At 56.1% G+C, this 14,562-nt stretch overlaps 1 protein-coding gene across 4 annotated transcripts in view; it reads right to left on the bottom strand.

Annotated features, from left to right (window-relative positions):
• CFAP65 (cilia and flagella associated protein 65) overlaps window positions 1-12,358 on the bottom strand; it is a 51,225-nt gene extending 38,867 nt beyond the window's left edge. The window contains exons 1-7 of one of the 4 annotated variants that reach the window (XM_048868653.2): window positions 12,279-12,358; window positions 11,629-11,710; window positions 11,194-11,381; window positions 10,104-10,206; window positions 8,156-8,322; window positions 5,234-5,433; window positions 4,502-4,647 (exon numbers count right to left, since the gene is read on the bottom strand). In XM_048868653.2, the coding sequence (XP_048724610.2) occupies window positions 4,502-4,647; window positions 5,234-5,433; window positions 8,156-8,322; window positions 10,104-10,206; window positions 11,194-11,381; window positions 11,629-11,703 (879 nt within the window). In that variant the 5' untranslated portion in view covers window positions 11,704-11,710; window positions 12,279-12,358. Of the gene's footprint in view, window positions 1-4,501; window positions 4,648-5,233; window positions 5,434-8,155; window positions 8,323-10,103; window positions 10,207-11,193; window positions 11,382-11,628; window positions 11,711-12,278 lie in introns of those variants that run through there. The other 3 variants (XM_075117688.1, XM_075117689.1, XM_048868654.2) reach the window with 3 other exon arrangements.
• Window positions 12,359-14,562: the final 2,204 nt, after the last annotated feature.

Below are 14,562 nucleotides of genomic sequence, written 5' to 3'. Positions count from 1 at the left end.
CTTACGCCACCACCTAGATACTTAAGAACTGCCTAGGAGAAACTGAGGCACCCCCACACTGTTCAGAGGAAACATTAAGAACAGTCCCACTTCATCACATCTCTCCCCCCTTCGAGATCGAATTGAGCGGGGTCACTTTAGCCAGTGACCTGGGGAAGTTAGAAGCCACCAGCGTTCCCATGGATGCCCCAGCAACTCTCCCATTCCTTGGTGGGAGTTACACCAGGCCCTTCCAGTTTCATGCCCTCCCTTAGGTCGGGGGTGATCGATAGCACTCGCAGGCCGCATGTGGGAAGGTTTATCCGGCCTGTGCCCTTTGGCCACCCCAAAACCCCAGGGATTTCCCAATGTAAACTGGGATTGGGTCTTCTCCCCAACAAGCTGGCCAAACACAGCCACTTGGTTATTGGACTGTTTAACTTAACAGTTTTCACTCCATCTGAGACCTTCTCAAAGCTATCCACACTGGATCTTTCAACAGGAAAGTCAGTGGATCCATTCACAACAGAAAATTTCTGGCTGTTAGGAACTGAAACTATCTTAATTAAATCACTTTCACACCCTTCAGTTGCAGTAAACTGCTTGTAAAGACTACATGAGGATTCCTTTCCCTAGGGCTTTTCCAACAATTCACTCCTCACAGAAATTCTGCTCTTACCCTCTTCACCTAGGGCTTCCTCTAGAGGAACACTTTCCTGAGCAACAACAGACTCTTTCTGGGTCTCCCTTACATCCAGAATTACCTCTGGCCCATCCAGCGGATTCCTACACAATCCCCTTTCAGGCAAACTTACAGACTTCCTAGATAAAAGGTCAGAAGCATTCTCCTTCCCTTTGCCACACACAAGTTCAGGAATCTTTTCCCTCTTGCTACAGGTTTCCAGACCCTCAGTAGGTAACACAATCACATCACCTTCATGCTCTCCTTGTGCCCTGGCTAGGATCTCACCCTGATTAATCAGAGTTGCGACACCCTTTCCCAACAACACACTAGCAACAGGCAAAATACAAGCACCAGAATTGTCGGGTCTCTGGGATTTTACATAGACACTAACTGGATGCGACCTAGTTACAGGGCTGTTCTCCCGAGCAGACACAAACTTAGGACCGTTCCCTTCCTGGGCTTTAGCTGAATCCAGAACCAACTCTGAGACAACTGCACGACCCTCATCCATCACAGGCTGCAAGGCCCCTTCTGTCTGCTCCACAGACAAAGAAGAGCCGGACACACTTTCTCCTTTCCCAGACACGCAGCTTGGGATCTCATTCCCCTGGTCCCAACACACAAAGCTGGTCACAGACAACTGCTTGGAAATCAGGGTAGCTCCCTCCAGAGGCAAGTCAATACCCCAGACAGACACAGGCACGTTTCCTTCACTGTCACAATTCTCCACCCAGCTAACAGGAAAGGTCCAGGGACACTCATCTTCCACTCTCCTCGCCTTCCCACGCTGCTGACTAGACACAGCCATCAGCTCTCAAGGCTGCCTAGGCTCATCCAAACTTTCCTTACCAAGCACCTTGCCACTCCCAACAGATCCCCTGCCCTGCCTGTGTCTCCCCCCACTCAGCTGGGGTCTCAGCTCCCACTGTGCTCAGCGCTGCCCTTGCTGTCCCAGTGGGGGTAGGCAGCAAGCTCGCTGCTTTCCTCACTGCGTCAGAGCCAGTCTGAGCCCCCTCTCCGGTGTGCAAGGGGGGCGGGGAGCCCCAGGGGTCTGGTTACAGGCAGGCAGGTAGCCTGAGCCCAGCAGCTCCTCCCTGCTGCCAGCCAGGTCATCTGCATTTTCACTGACCGGTTTCAGAGGAACAGCCGTGTTAGTCTGTATTCGCAAAAAGAAAAGGAGTACTTGTGGCACCTTAGAGACTAACCAATTTATTTGAGCATGAGCTTTCGTGAGCCACAGCTCACTTCATCTGATGAAGTGAGCTGTGGCTCACGAAAGCTCATGCTCAAATAAATTGGTTAGTCTCTAAGGTGCCACAAGTACTCCTTTTATTTTCACTGACCGTTTCCCTCTCCACCAATTGGTTCCCTGGATTCAAATTCAAACCCTTGGCAGTTATAGGAGCAGGGCCTGGATCCTGTCCCAAAGAGACACAGTCATCCCACAACAGGGTCTCACAGCTGGTGTCCTGGAGCACCCCAACGACCAGCCAGCCCGACCCCTCCTGGGTCTGCACAGGGATCTGGGTCATAGGCAGGGCGAGGGGCTTCATCCCTGGTACCCTCACCCAACTCACACAGCCCCTCAGCATCTGAAGCTGCACCACCCAGGGCCTGATAACAGTTCTCTCTGTCCCAGGATCTCGCCACCCCAGGAACGTCTCCCCATTGACAATCACCTTCTGCGCCCACTGGAGGTCCGAGGGGCCCGACCCCAGGGAACTCCACACAGACATATAGGTTGGGGTCAGGAGTGGGAGCCTGTCCACCTCCCCACCCATCTGGCTGACGGAGTCTATGGCCTTGCGACCCAGCAAGGGAGCTATACACCGGGGCTTTTCCGCAGGGTCCCCCTGGTTCAAATCGCCAGCCTGCTCAAAGGCAGTGAGGTGGGCATCCACATCCCCCCCCCTTAACCAGGGGCAACAATTTAGTCTCGAGGTTCCCTGCGGAACTCGCACCCCAGGGTGTGACGATGTGACTCAGCAGGGAGGGGGGAGTGTTGACCTGGGAATGTGCCCTGGGGATGAGAGACCTGAGAGCCTGTCACCTGAGCCAGGAGGGGGAGGGGGAGGTGACACCTCTGCCCAGGAATGTGAACAGAGGCTGCAGCAGGGAACCTGCTGGGTGGGTTTAGTTGGCAGTTTGGAGGCTGGGGGGAGGAACACAGGGAACCCCAGGGCTGGGGTCTAAGCTCCCTGCTCCCCCAGAAGGACGTGATTGAGGGGTCCTGGTCGTACCCACAAGCTCTGTTGTGGACTGTGTTCCTGTTGTCCAATAAACCTTCTGTTTTACTGGCTGGCTGAGAGTCTCAGTAGATCCCAGGAAGAGGGGTGCAGGGCCTGGACTCCCCCACACTCCGCGACACAGGGTCTATCCCCACTCACCCCGGGGAGGTCCCCTAGGCCTCTCCACCGCACCACCGCCAGTTCATGCTGCTGCTACTTCTGCAGCTCTTCCTTGGACTATCGCTGTCTCTCACAGTCCTCTTGCTCTCTCGGACTCAGCTCCAATCCCGTCCGTCTCCGATCCCCCAATGGGGAACCTGATCGTGAAGACCCTCGTCTGGTCGGGGACAGGAGTCTTGGCGATGCCTGGCTCCCACTCCAGCTGCTCCCAGATCCTGCTATAGCCCCATTTGGGGTCAGGAATCTGTTCCTTAGAGCGGTCATCCCCCTCCAGCTGCACGATTAACTCTGCTTTGATGAACTTTCCAATGCTCAACCCTCTCTTTCTGTACCAGGTTACAATGTCCTTCTTGATGAGACAGTGACAGGCCATCACTCCGCTCTTCCCAAGTTGTTGTGGACTCACAGGCCTGTGTGCTCTCAGCTTCCCACAGTTTCCAGGGAGAACCCCTAGTGTGCCAGCCCTTCTCGAGGTCACCACCTCTTTGCCAGGGTCGAGCTGCAGACTCCTCCGCCCCTTGGACCGCTCGCTGCAATCCCCCGGGGAACCCTGTTACTGCAAAAGTCCTTCTCTCTCCCAGGGCCAAGCCGCAGGCTCCTCCGCCCCTGAGACTGCTCCCAGCAGTCCCCAGGGGGACACCATGACTGCACAGTCCTTCTCGCTGGTCACACACTCCCAGGGGTTAACCGCCCCCCGAAACCGCTCCTCTCTGAGCCTTCAGCATGCCTGGTCCTCGTCAATCCCCCTTCGTTTTACTGCTCCCCAGTCACTTACTGCACGGAGTGCCATCCATGGGGTGCAGTACATCCCACCACTGCCACCAGTTGTCAGGAAACAGGGTGTTGGCCATTCTCTGTGTCCAGACCCCTGCACACACCTGCCCTCTAGGGCTCTGCAATGATCATACACCCTTACCCCACCACCTAGATATTTAAGAACTGCACAGGGGAAACTGAGGCACACCCACTCTATTCAGAGGAAATATTAAGAACAGTCCCACTTCGTCACACAGGGGGCTAAGGGTCAGGAGTGAGGTGCCCTGGCAGAACTGCAGGGGTGCAGGAAGCCTGCGCAGTGCCTGTCTGCACTATGCCTGGCTCGAGCTCACTGCTAACCGCACCCACCCACGCTTTTCTCAAGCGTATTATTCATTTGCAAAGTCCAGTTTTGCTCTGAGAAGTGGCTGATGCCCAATGAAACAAGAGAGAAATGCATGGCTTTTCTTCACTGGCTATCAATCGATTGGTCTCTCTCGAATTCGTCAGCCTTATTCCGTGCCCACGCTCCCAGCTTCCTGACACAGACCCCCCACCTCGCTCTCCCCTGCACACACCCATGTTATTTGTACAGCTTTGGTAGGGAGAATAAAGCACGCTAGCTGCCGAGGTCTGGGAGGAACACAGACTTACACCCACCTTGCGAACTCACCATGGTTGGGTTGCAGATCTCCACGTGTCTCTCCACGGCGGCACCGACAGCCACAGAACCAAAACACAGCACATCCCGGAAGTCCCCAGGCTCGACATCTTCGCACAGGTCCCCAAGCACACTCACCAGAAGATGAGGATATTTGGCTATTAAAAATTAGAACACACAATCAAGAGGCAAGTCCTTTTGTTTGTCACTCTACTGATAACGCACATCAGGCCCCTAGCTGTTCTCTTTACGTCAGCAGGGCCCTTGGCAAAGAGCAGTTCTATATCTTAGTAATTGTGGTTGTTCAAGACAATCGCCCGCATGGAGCCACACTTTGGCCTTAGAAAAAAACTCCCATTGGCAGCACTCATGAGAGCCCTAGTATAGGCAAGGCTATAATGTCTAGTGTTTTTACTACTGTGAAAATTAAGTCATCTTGTCTACCCCCATCAAGTTACTGAAGAGCAAGAGAATTGCCAGTTTGGACCAAGCTGCAGCATTGCATGCTGGGTCTCCAAACTCTCTCTGTATTAAAGATGAGGAGGACCACAAGTCATATTACAGAATTTCATGGGCCAATTTCAACCTGTGGGCTTCACTTTGGCCACCCCTGGTTCACGTGGGACAACAGAAAGGCCATTAGTCATGGCCTCTTGATGCATTTGTCTTGAATATGATTCCACAGACTCCTTCGCTTATGGACTGTGCTGGCTTCTTTTGCCTTTACACTCTAGAAAGCCTCACCGATGGCTCTTAGCTTGATGGTCCTCTTCCATTCCTCATTGTCTCCAAACCAACACACTGCAATCGCATCATACACCAGTGCCATCTGCGGCTGGAAGGTCACCTTCACCACGCACTCAGAGCCTGGCTCCAGCATGCCACTGACAGGAGTCAGGTGAAAAGGGCTTGCCGTCTCCCAGTTAAATAAGGTAATTAGATCGCTAGGGAAATGGAGATGTGTGGTAAGCAGACATCAAAGCCCCAACCCATCTCTTGGTGCTTCTCTCCCAGCATATTCACGCCAAGGCTGTGCCTTCCCAGTTGGCCCTTTGGGGCCAGTGCCCCGCCTCCTGCAGCAGCCAACCCCTGTGGTTTCAGCAGAAGGCAAGAGCCCTCCACAGTGCACTTGGACACTCAAAATGGTTTGTGGCAGATCCATCTGCACCTGGCTCCCTTTGTGCCATCTACCCACAATTTACTGCCAACGGCCCCACACACTCACCATCCCAGGTTTAGAACATGTTAGAACACATGACAGTTTCCAAACAAGAAAGGCCATTTCACTCCAGGGGAAGCTGGGCTCGTTCCAGCTGGCCTGAAGCCCACCTACCTGCTTTCCCACCATAGCCCTCTTTCCATACCTGCCCTGAATGTCCCGTCACTGCTGGCCCTCTGACCAAGCCCTTCCCACTGCTTTGGTGATCTTCTCTGGTATGACACCCCCTGAGCCTACTGCCCTTTCATTCAAAAATAATCAAACCCATGACGACTCCTAGTTTCCTTATCTTAGATGACATCCTCAGGTGGCTGAGTCCCTCACCAGAGTAACCGGTTTTTACCGAGAAACCGTCAGCCCACTTTACAGCATCCCTGGGGCACCCATCCAGTTCAAGAAAAGATGATGTAAGCACAAAGCAGTTCAGTTACTGTGTGTGCCGCTGCAGCATGGCGAGGAGCTAACCCGTCCAATTCTCGAGTGACAGTCCTTGGCATAGATAACACAGACGTAAGGCGCCGGGCCAGAGGATACCAACACACAACCAGTGCTCGATGCTTGCTACGCTTTCCTCTTCGCTCTCTCTGCCTTCCTTTCTCTCAGCCACCTCTCTTCAGCCTCTTTGAGAATCAGCAGTTTCTATGCTGTCTGCCTCAGCGTGGAAGTGATGCACTAGAGAACGGACTCGGTCCTGAAAGCCCTGCTGTCATTTCTGTGCTGCTCATTTGCTAGGGGATGAGAGGTAAACTCGGAGAAGGGCTGAATGAACAAGCTCAGCCACCAGCCCATCTGCCTGCTCCCTAGGAAGGGGCGGGAATTTACTAACAAATATCTCCACCCTTTTCTGTGGGTTTGGGCATTGTTCAGGATCCCAAATCTTTGTGTACGGGGAAATCGGGGTGCACACGTGGAGGCTGGAGGCAACTGAACCCCAGGGGCTGAACAGTGAAATCAGAGACCTGCTCACACAAACAGAGGGGAACCTCACGCCTCAGTGAAATGTATTGTACAGCGATCTCCAACACTCCCCTCCCCGGGCACACCTGTGCATTACAAAGAGAAGCGGTTGTTAGCCAGATATCGGAGGGGAGGAATGTTCAGAGAGGGTAGGAAATGTGGTTGTTTGGACAGACAGTTATTATGTGTGATTCACAGAGAAAGCACTTCGACCCCGGAGCAGGATTCGCTTTTTCAAATCAGATACATTGAAAGACAGAACTACGGACCACTGGGCCCGGTTGAAAGGCTGTGTTGAGGAACAGACACTAGAGTGCCCTGGAGGTTTGGATCCCTTGGATAACTGGGCATCTCCCTGCCACCATTCCCAGCATCAGAACCCCAGCCCGCACAGGAGACACTAACTGCCAGCAGTAGGGCCAGCAGGCTTTCACTCTTCTTTCACTAGATGAAATTAAGGCTGGATTGTCAGCCCTAGAGACTGAAGGCATCTGTTCACTCACAGAGCAGGCTCAGTTCAGCAAGCTTCCCACACACTCTGCCCTGCCAACGTGCCCCAGCCCTGCCCTGGAGAGTCCACTTCTAGAAGTGAAAGGAGAGTTCAGTCTACAGGGCTTCATTAGCCAAGACTCCCAGCAGGGTGCCAGGTGCTCTGGTGGTGGGTGATGTAGACACCTGCCCTGTGAGGAATCACAGAAATATAGGGGCTGGCAGGGGCCTCGAGAGCTCACCTAGTGCATCCTCCCCCATGGCCTGTTATGCAAGTCAGACTGGATAGAACAGTCCCTTCTGGCCTTAAAATGTAGGAGAGCCTCCCAATGCATTCTCCAGGCCAGGTAACAGGCTACAGAGATGAGCCTTTCAATCAACAAAGGCCTAGGCTACACTAGAAAATTCGGTCAGCTTAGTTATGTCAGCCAAGGGTGTGAAAAATCCACACCCCTGAGAGACATAGTTAAGCTGACCTAAATCCCTGTGTAAACAGTGCTAGGTCAACAGCAGAAACCGTCCATTGACCTAGCTACCGCCTCTCAGGGGGTGGATTACTTACACCGACAGGAGAACCCCTCCCATCGGTGTCAGTAGTGTCTACACTGAAGCGCTGCAGCTGTCCTGCTGTAGCATTTCAAGTGTAGACAAGCCCTAACAAAATAGTGACCTAGATCTGAAAGGTTGTTTCCCACTTCCGTCCTCTGGAGCCAGCCAGTCCTCTTGATCAGGTGGAACTGGTGCACAGCAACGAACTGGTGCCTCGTATCCCAGTCCCAACCCCTGAGCCCTCCCCTTTAGAACCTAACCCTGGAAAGTCTTGCACTGCAGAGGTGGCTTTCCAGAGGAATGATGTCAGCCTACAATGGGAATCGTGGCAAGATCTAAACAATGAGCCAAAGAAGCCAAATTGGCCCAAGGGCACAAAGAGGATGGCTCAGCCCCGGCAGGTCTGGAATGTGGTTCTGCTCAACCTGCAGCAGCCTTGCAGACTCACTCACCCAACGTTGCACAGGGGAAACGAGGCTTCTGTAAAATCGTGGACGGCACAGAGAGGCAGCTGGATGGTGTCTGGGAAGAGCAGCTTGTGGCGTGGAAGCGTAGCCCGCAGGGCAACAGAGAATTCACCCTCAGGCTTTTCAAAGCAGATGCTGTCTTCATACTCCTTCTGCACAAAAAATAAGGAGAGAGAGAGCTGGGCAGTTAGACAGGACCCAGCTCCCACCTCACCAGCTGGGGCTCTTTCCCTGGCCACTCACCCTCCTCTGGGCACAGGGGATTCTGTCATTCCAGCACCTTAGGAAGAGTGTTGGTGATGGAGTATGCACGATGGAGGGTAGGACGTGAGAGGTGCTAGGGACTGGCAATCACTGTCTCATGGAAGTGAATCATGCAGCCCCAGAGAGCACAGCGTTTGAATTACCAGATACATTCATTTAACCTTTGTTTGCTTCCCGGCAGTTTTCTTTTTTCAACCTCTTTAAGACCCTGATCCAGCAAAACACTTTTGCATGTACTTAATTTCAGCCTGCAAGACCTCCCCTTGCCTTCAGTGGGGCTCCTCTAGCACAAGCAGTTATGCATGTGACTAAGTGCTTTGCTGGCCTGGGGCCTAGCTACAATTTATGTGGGTGGAAGGTGCCAGATTGAGTGTTGCAGACTGATGGCCTCTGTTTATCCAGTGAAGAGTTACAGCACAGGGAACTGCAAGGCACACATCTTCCACACACCACAACCCCAGCGGGCCACACTCGTGTAGGTGAGATGGCACCCCACTCTCTATGGCCCAGTCAATCCTTGGTGTCTCTGCCAGCAGGCGGACAATTGCACAGGTGGCACGGTGTGATATGGACCCCTGCCCGCCTGAAAATGGAACGAGACCATCAACTCATTTCACACAGGCCACCAAATCAGAAGCGGAAGGTAACACCTTTCATGTCACCACTGACATAGTCCTGACTCAGACACAGACCTCTAGGCGAAATGTTCCATATCCCCTGCCCAAATGCCTAAGCCAGCCAGTCCACCAAACTCAGGCCGGAGTGGAACCAATGCCCTCAGGTGAAAGGCTTCCTACCGTATATCTGAGCCCCCACAGCATACAAGTTCATAGTACATAGAGTTATATAAAGTAGCTGTGCACCTTGGCCAAGTTATAGATGCTGTGGGAACCAGCACTTTGAATCCCTGACTTTTGTTTTATTTAACATGCACTCCACACACACACTGCCCCATCACCATCTCTCTAGTTCCAGCGCATGGACAATACACATAAAAGCACACAATAATAATCAAGATTAACACACGACCAAAATGAGACTAAATGAATTCCCCAGTCGACTGGAAAAAAAAGTGGGGAGAGGTTCTTGCCACTCGACCTGTCCTGCAGCCAATTGACAGCCCACGCACTGTGCCCAGAAGGTCAGTGGACTCAGGCTTTGTCGGGCCAAGGGGGAAAGTGAGTTCCAGAATCAAGGGTTCTTCACTAAACCCTCCCAGTTCCAGGCCCCATATGGACAACAAGGGATTGTCAACTCAAGCATCACTGAGTTGAGAAGGGAGAGGCAATGTGTAAGATACAGAGACTGTACCCTGTGGAAATCATGTGTTGGCAAACTCTGCAGAGAAGCCATGCTCCCTCCATAGGAGGTCCCTTCAGGGCAGGCCTGAGGCATACTAGCATGGGGTGTAAAGTTACCCTGCTGCTGCCCAAGCTGTACCCATTCTGAGGGTGGACAGAAGCTGTTGGTCTCCAGGGCTGCCATTTCAGCACCTTCCCCCCGTGATGTATTTGCTCAAGAAATTAAAAAAAAACCCTAAAAAACCAAAAAGGACATCTGAGAAAGGGATCTGCTGACCCCCACGGCCCATTCTCTCCCTTCCCAGAGTCTCGTCTGGATGCAGATGTGATATAAGCAGCAGAAAGGGCTGTGGGAGGTATTGTTTTACCTTTTCCAAGGGGCGGAAAATGATGGGAAGAGTTAAGGACATCCCAGGGCTCAGGACAATCGGTTGTGGGAAAACAGTGATGAAAAATCTTGTGGCAGGAGGTCTAGAAAATCAAATCAAAATAAGAGAGCCATCAGAGGAGATGATGTCAGCACCTGGGTCAATTACCCCAACCATGATAACTTTTACCCTTTCGTATCACCTTCCTCACTCTCACCTCCCCCCGGCAGGCAGGGAAGCAGCATTACCCCATTCAACAGGGCACGGAGATGCTAAGGACAGTGTCTCCAAAACCAGCCTCTAATTTCAGGTGTCCAGATTGAAAACCTTTAGACCTCATCCTCAGGAATCCTGGGCACCCAAACTCCAACCAAAGGCAGCAGGAGCTGCAGTTGCTCAGCACCCCTGAAAAAAATCAGGCCCCGAGTGTCTGAAGAGGAGCATCCAAATACTTAAGGAGCCCAAAATTAAAGGCCACTTTCAAAACTTGAGTCCAAGGTCACCCAGCAAATCAGCAGCAGAAGCAGAAACAAACCCCTGGTGTCCTGACAATTCCCATCTCTAAGCACTAGACCCCTTTCCTTCCCTGAATAATATTTTTGCACTACCCCCCCACCCAGGCAACCCAGCATGACTTATAAAGCTGCAAAGGGCAGAAGCATGACAGTCAGAGCTGAGATGGTCTCAAGGCATCCGGGCTTACCAGATGCACTGGTTCCAGGCCACACCAGCGAGAACCTAATACACATCCTGCCTGAGTTTCTATCCCCACTGGAAGCTGATTCTCCTTCGGGTTAGAAACAGCTCAAGGGCAGAAGTATTATTTTAAAGAAAAAAGCCATTTCACTTGAACACCTATTGCCAGAAACAAAGCTGTCTGTACACATTGGCACGTTTCAGATGGGGCATGCCCTGAAGCAAAGAGCACAGCCCTGCCCTGCGATTCGGAATGCCCATTCTCCATCCCACAGCAAATGGGAGAAGGGGCAGAAGGGACCCATGGAAGGGTCCATGAGGGTATCAGCATGGTAGGAGGGATGGGGATGGATTGTTCCCACTAGTGAGGGGGATCTCCCCTCCCCCCACCTACCTGTAACTCAGCTTCTGGGTTTTCACGTGAACGTTTTTCAAGGATAAATGTTTCGTAAACTCCTTTCCCAGCTCCCAGCCATGCCAGTGGAGAGCCTCTGCCACTTCAATGCCCCAGAAAGTGCCTTTCTTCTCCTTGGCCTTCCTCGCAGAGCGTTCGGGAGGCCTCAGTGCAGACATTGGCTCTTCCTAAAGGATGAGGGAGAAGTCATTCTTACTGGTCACTTGCCTGTGCTGGGATCTCCAACTGCTACAAGGGGGGCAAGGGTCCATCCATCCTACAGCTCAGCCCCGAGGGTCGCTGGATGGCTTTCATCACCCGGTTTCACGACAACACAGTGGCCTCCCCAGAAAACCCACAGAAGTTATAGGGCTCCATGAAACAGGCAAGTAGCAATGAGAATGTCCCTGAAGGCCCCTGGCTTTAGCCACTCACCTGCCTGATGCTGCTGCACCCAAGTCTCTGGCCGGAGTCGGAGCTTGGCAGCCCCCTGGGCATCTGAGCGAGCATCAGGCACCTGGAACAAATGGGGGCAGGTTGTTCCTGCATCCTGAGGGAACGTCCCGCAGGGAACAGCCAGGCCTGGGAAATGGGCTGAACGGGACCGACAAGCCCCATTTGAGCCACTGCCCGGGGCCAGGCTGTTCCCCCATGCTCGCTCCAGTCCGGCCAGGGGGCCCCCCCAGGCTCCCACCCTCGACACCCGGCAAGCTGGGCGCGGGAGCAGGGCTCCCCTCGTGGGTCCTGGTCAGGGCCCTGGCAGCCTGCAGGGAGCACAGTGCTCTGGGCTTTGGGCAGGTGCTACCAAAACAGTGCGGTCCTGGGGTGTGAGCTCCCAGGGTGGGGGTCCCTGTCCAGGTGGCGAGGGGTACCTGGGGCTCCCCTGGGGGCGGGGGTTCAGTGGGGTCCTGGAGTGGGGGTGGGGTTACCTGAGGAGGGGGGAGGGGTACCTGGGGCTCCCCTGGGGGCGGGGGTTCAGTGGGGTCCTGGAGTGGGGGTGGGGTTACCTGAGGAGGGGGGAGGGGTACCTGGGGCTCCCCGGGGGGCGGGGGTTCAGTGGGATCCCCGGGCGGGGGCGGGGGTACCTCAGGAGGGGGGAGGGGCGGGGGTTCAGCGCCGCGGGACCCCGCACGCCGCCATCTTGCCGTCTCTATGGAAACTGGACGCGGCGGCGGCGTCGCCCCGAGCAACGACGGCGGCCGGGAGGGGCCCGGCGAGCAGGAGGCGAATCGCGCCGCGGCAGGAGCAGCCGCCAGGGGGCAGCGCAGAGACTCCCCGCCCCGCCCCGGCCGCAGCGCCCCTGGGGGCTGGTCACCCCGGGCCGCCGAGCGCTGCGGGGGGAGGGGTGTTAGACGTGGGGGGGAGCTGGGGGCCGTGGGGGGAGGGGTGTTAGATGTTGGGGGGGGTGAAGCAGTGGGGGGAGCTGGGGAGGGGCTGGGGGAGCTGCGGGCCGTGGGGGGAGGGGTGTTAGACTTGGGGGGGTGAAGCAGTGGGGGGAGCTGGGGGCCATGGGGGGAGGGGTGTTAGACGTTGGGGGGTGAAGCAGTGGGGGGAGCTGGGGGCTGTGGGGGAAGGGTGTTAGACGTTGGGGGGTGAAGCAGTGGGGGGAGCTGGGGGCTGTGGGGGAAGGGTGTTAGACTTGGGGGGGTGAAGCAGTGGGGGGAGCTGGGGGCCATGGGGGGAGGGGTGTTAGACGTTGGGGGGTGAAGCAGTGGGGGGAGCTGGGGGCCGTGGGGGGAGGGGTGTTAGACGTTGGGGGGTGAAGCAGTGGGGGGAGCTGGGGGCTGTGGGGGAAGGGTGTTAGACGTTGGGGGGTGAAGCAGTGGGGGGAGCTGGGGGCTGTGGGGGAAGGGTGTTAGACGTTGGGGGGTGAAGCAGTGGGGGGAGCTGGGGGCCGTGGGGGGAGGGGTGTTAGACGTTGGGGGGGTGAAGCAGTGGGGGGAGCTGGGGGCTGTGGGGGAAGGGTGTTAGACGTTGGGGGGTGAAGCAGTGGGGGGAGCTGGGGGCCGTGGGGGGAGGGGTGTTAGACGTTGGGGGGTGAAGCAGTGGGGGGAGCTGGGGGCTGTGGGGGAAGGGTGTTAGACGTTGGGGGGTGAAGCAGTGGGGGGAGCTGGGGGCTGTGGGGGAAGGGTGTTAGACGTTGGGGGGTGAAGCAGTGGGGGGAGCTGGGGGCCGTGGGGGGAGGGGTGTTAGACGTTGGGGGGGTGAAGCAGTGGGGGGAGCTGGGGGCCGTGGGGGGAGGGGTGTTAGACGTTGGGGGGTGAAGCAGTGGGGGGAGCTGGGGGCCGTGGGGGGAGGGGTGTTAGACGTTGGGGGGTGAAGCAGTGGGGGGAGCTGGGGGCCGTGGGGGGAGGGGTGTTAGACGTTGGGGGGTGAAGCAGTGGGGGGAGCTGGGGGCTGTGGGGGAAGGGTGTTAGACGTTGGAGGGTGAAGCAGTGGGGGGAGCTGGGGGCCGTGGGGGGAGGGGTGTTAGACTTGGGGGGGTGAAGCAGTGGGGGGAGCTGGGGGCCATGGGGGGAGGGGTGTTAGACTTGGGGGGGTGAAGCAGTGGGGGGAGCTGGGGGCCATGGGGGGAGGGGTGTTAGACGTTGGGGGGTGAAGCAGTGGGGGGAGCTGGGGGCTGTGGGGGAAGGGTGTTAGACGTTGGGGGGTGAAGCAGTGGGGGGAGCTGGGGGCCGTGGGGGGAGGGGTGTTAGACTTGGGGGGGTGAAGCAGTGGGGGGAGCTGGGGGCTGTGGGGGAAGGGTGTTAGACGTTGGGGGGGTGAAGCAGTGGGGGGAGCTGGGGGCCATGGGGGGAGGGGTGTTAGACGTTGGGGGGTGAAGCAGTGGGGGGAGCTGGGGGCCGTGGGGGGAGGGGTGTTAGACTTGGGGGGGTAAAGCAGTGGGGGGAGCTGGGGAGGGGCTGGGGGAGTTCGGGGCAGGGGTGAAGGAGCGGGGGGGGGCTGGCGGAGGGCATGGGGAAGGGATGTTAGGAGAGGGGGCTGGAGGGGCTGTGGGGGGGGTGAAGTAGTGGGGGAGGGGCAGAGGGAGTTAGGAACTGCGGGGTAGCTGGTTCCAGGCATGAGAGCACTGCGTCACCCAGCTGGGGCCTCAAGCCCCATGGCCCTGTGTGGGGCTGGCTATTAAGCTGGCTCTGGGGAGTCCAGGCGGGCCATGTGGTGTCTGCCTCTCCCCTGTTCTCCCTTAGCTGACAGTGAGGTTCTGAGCTCTTTGGGGGCAGGGGTTGAAAGTGGCTCCCCAAAGGCAGACTGAACGTGACAGGACAGAGTTCCCAGGGAAGGGGCCACACGTATTGCACCCCATTGCAGGTGGGCAATGGGGATTCCCTCCCCCACCCATCCTGCTTTTCACAGGCCAATACCGTGTCC

This window comes from Caretta caretta, chromosome 11 (assembly GCF_965140235.1).
Source record: "Caretta caretta isolate rCarCar2 chromosome 11, rCarCar1.hap1, whole genome shotgun sequence".
Lineage (NCBI taxonomy): Eukaryota > Metazoa > Chordata > Testudines > Cheloniidae > Caretta > Caretta caretta.
Note: the sequence above shows the minus strand (reverse complement) of the source record. Positions and strands in the feature narration are given on the sequence as shown.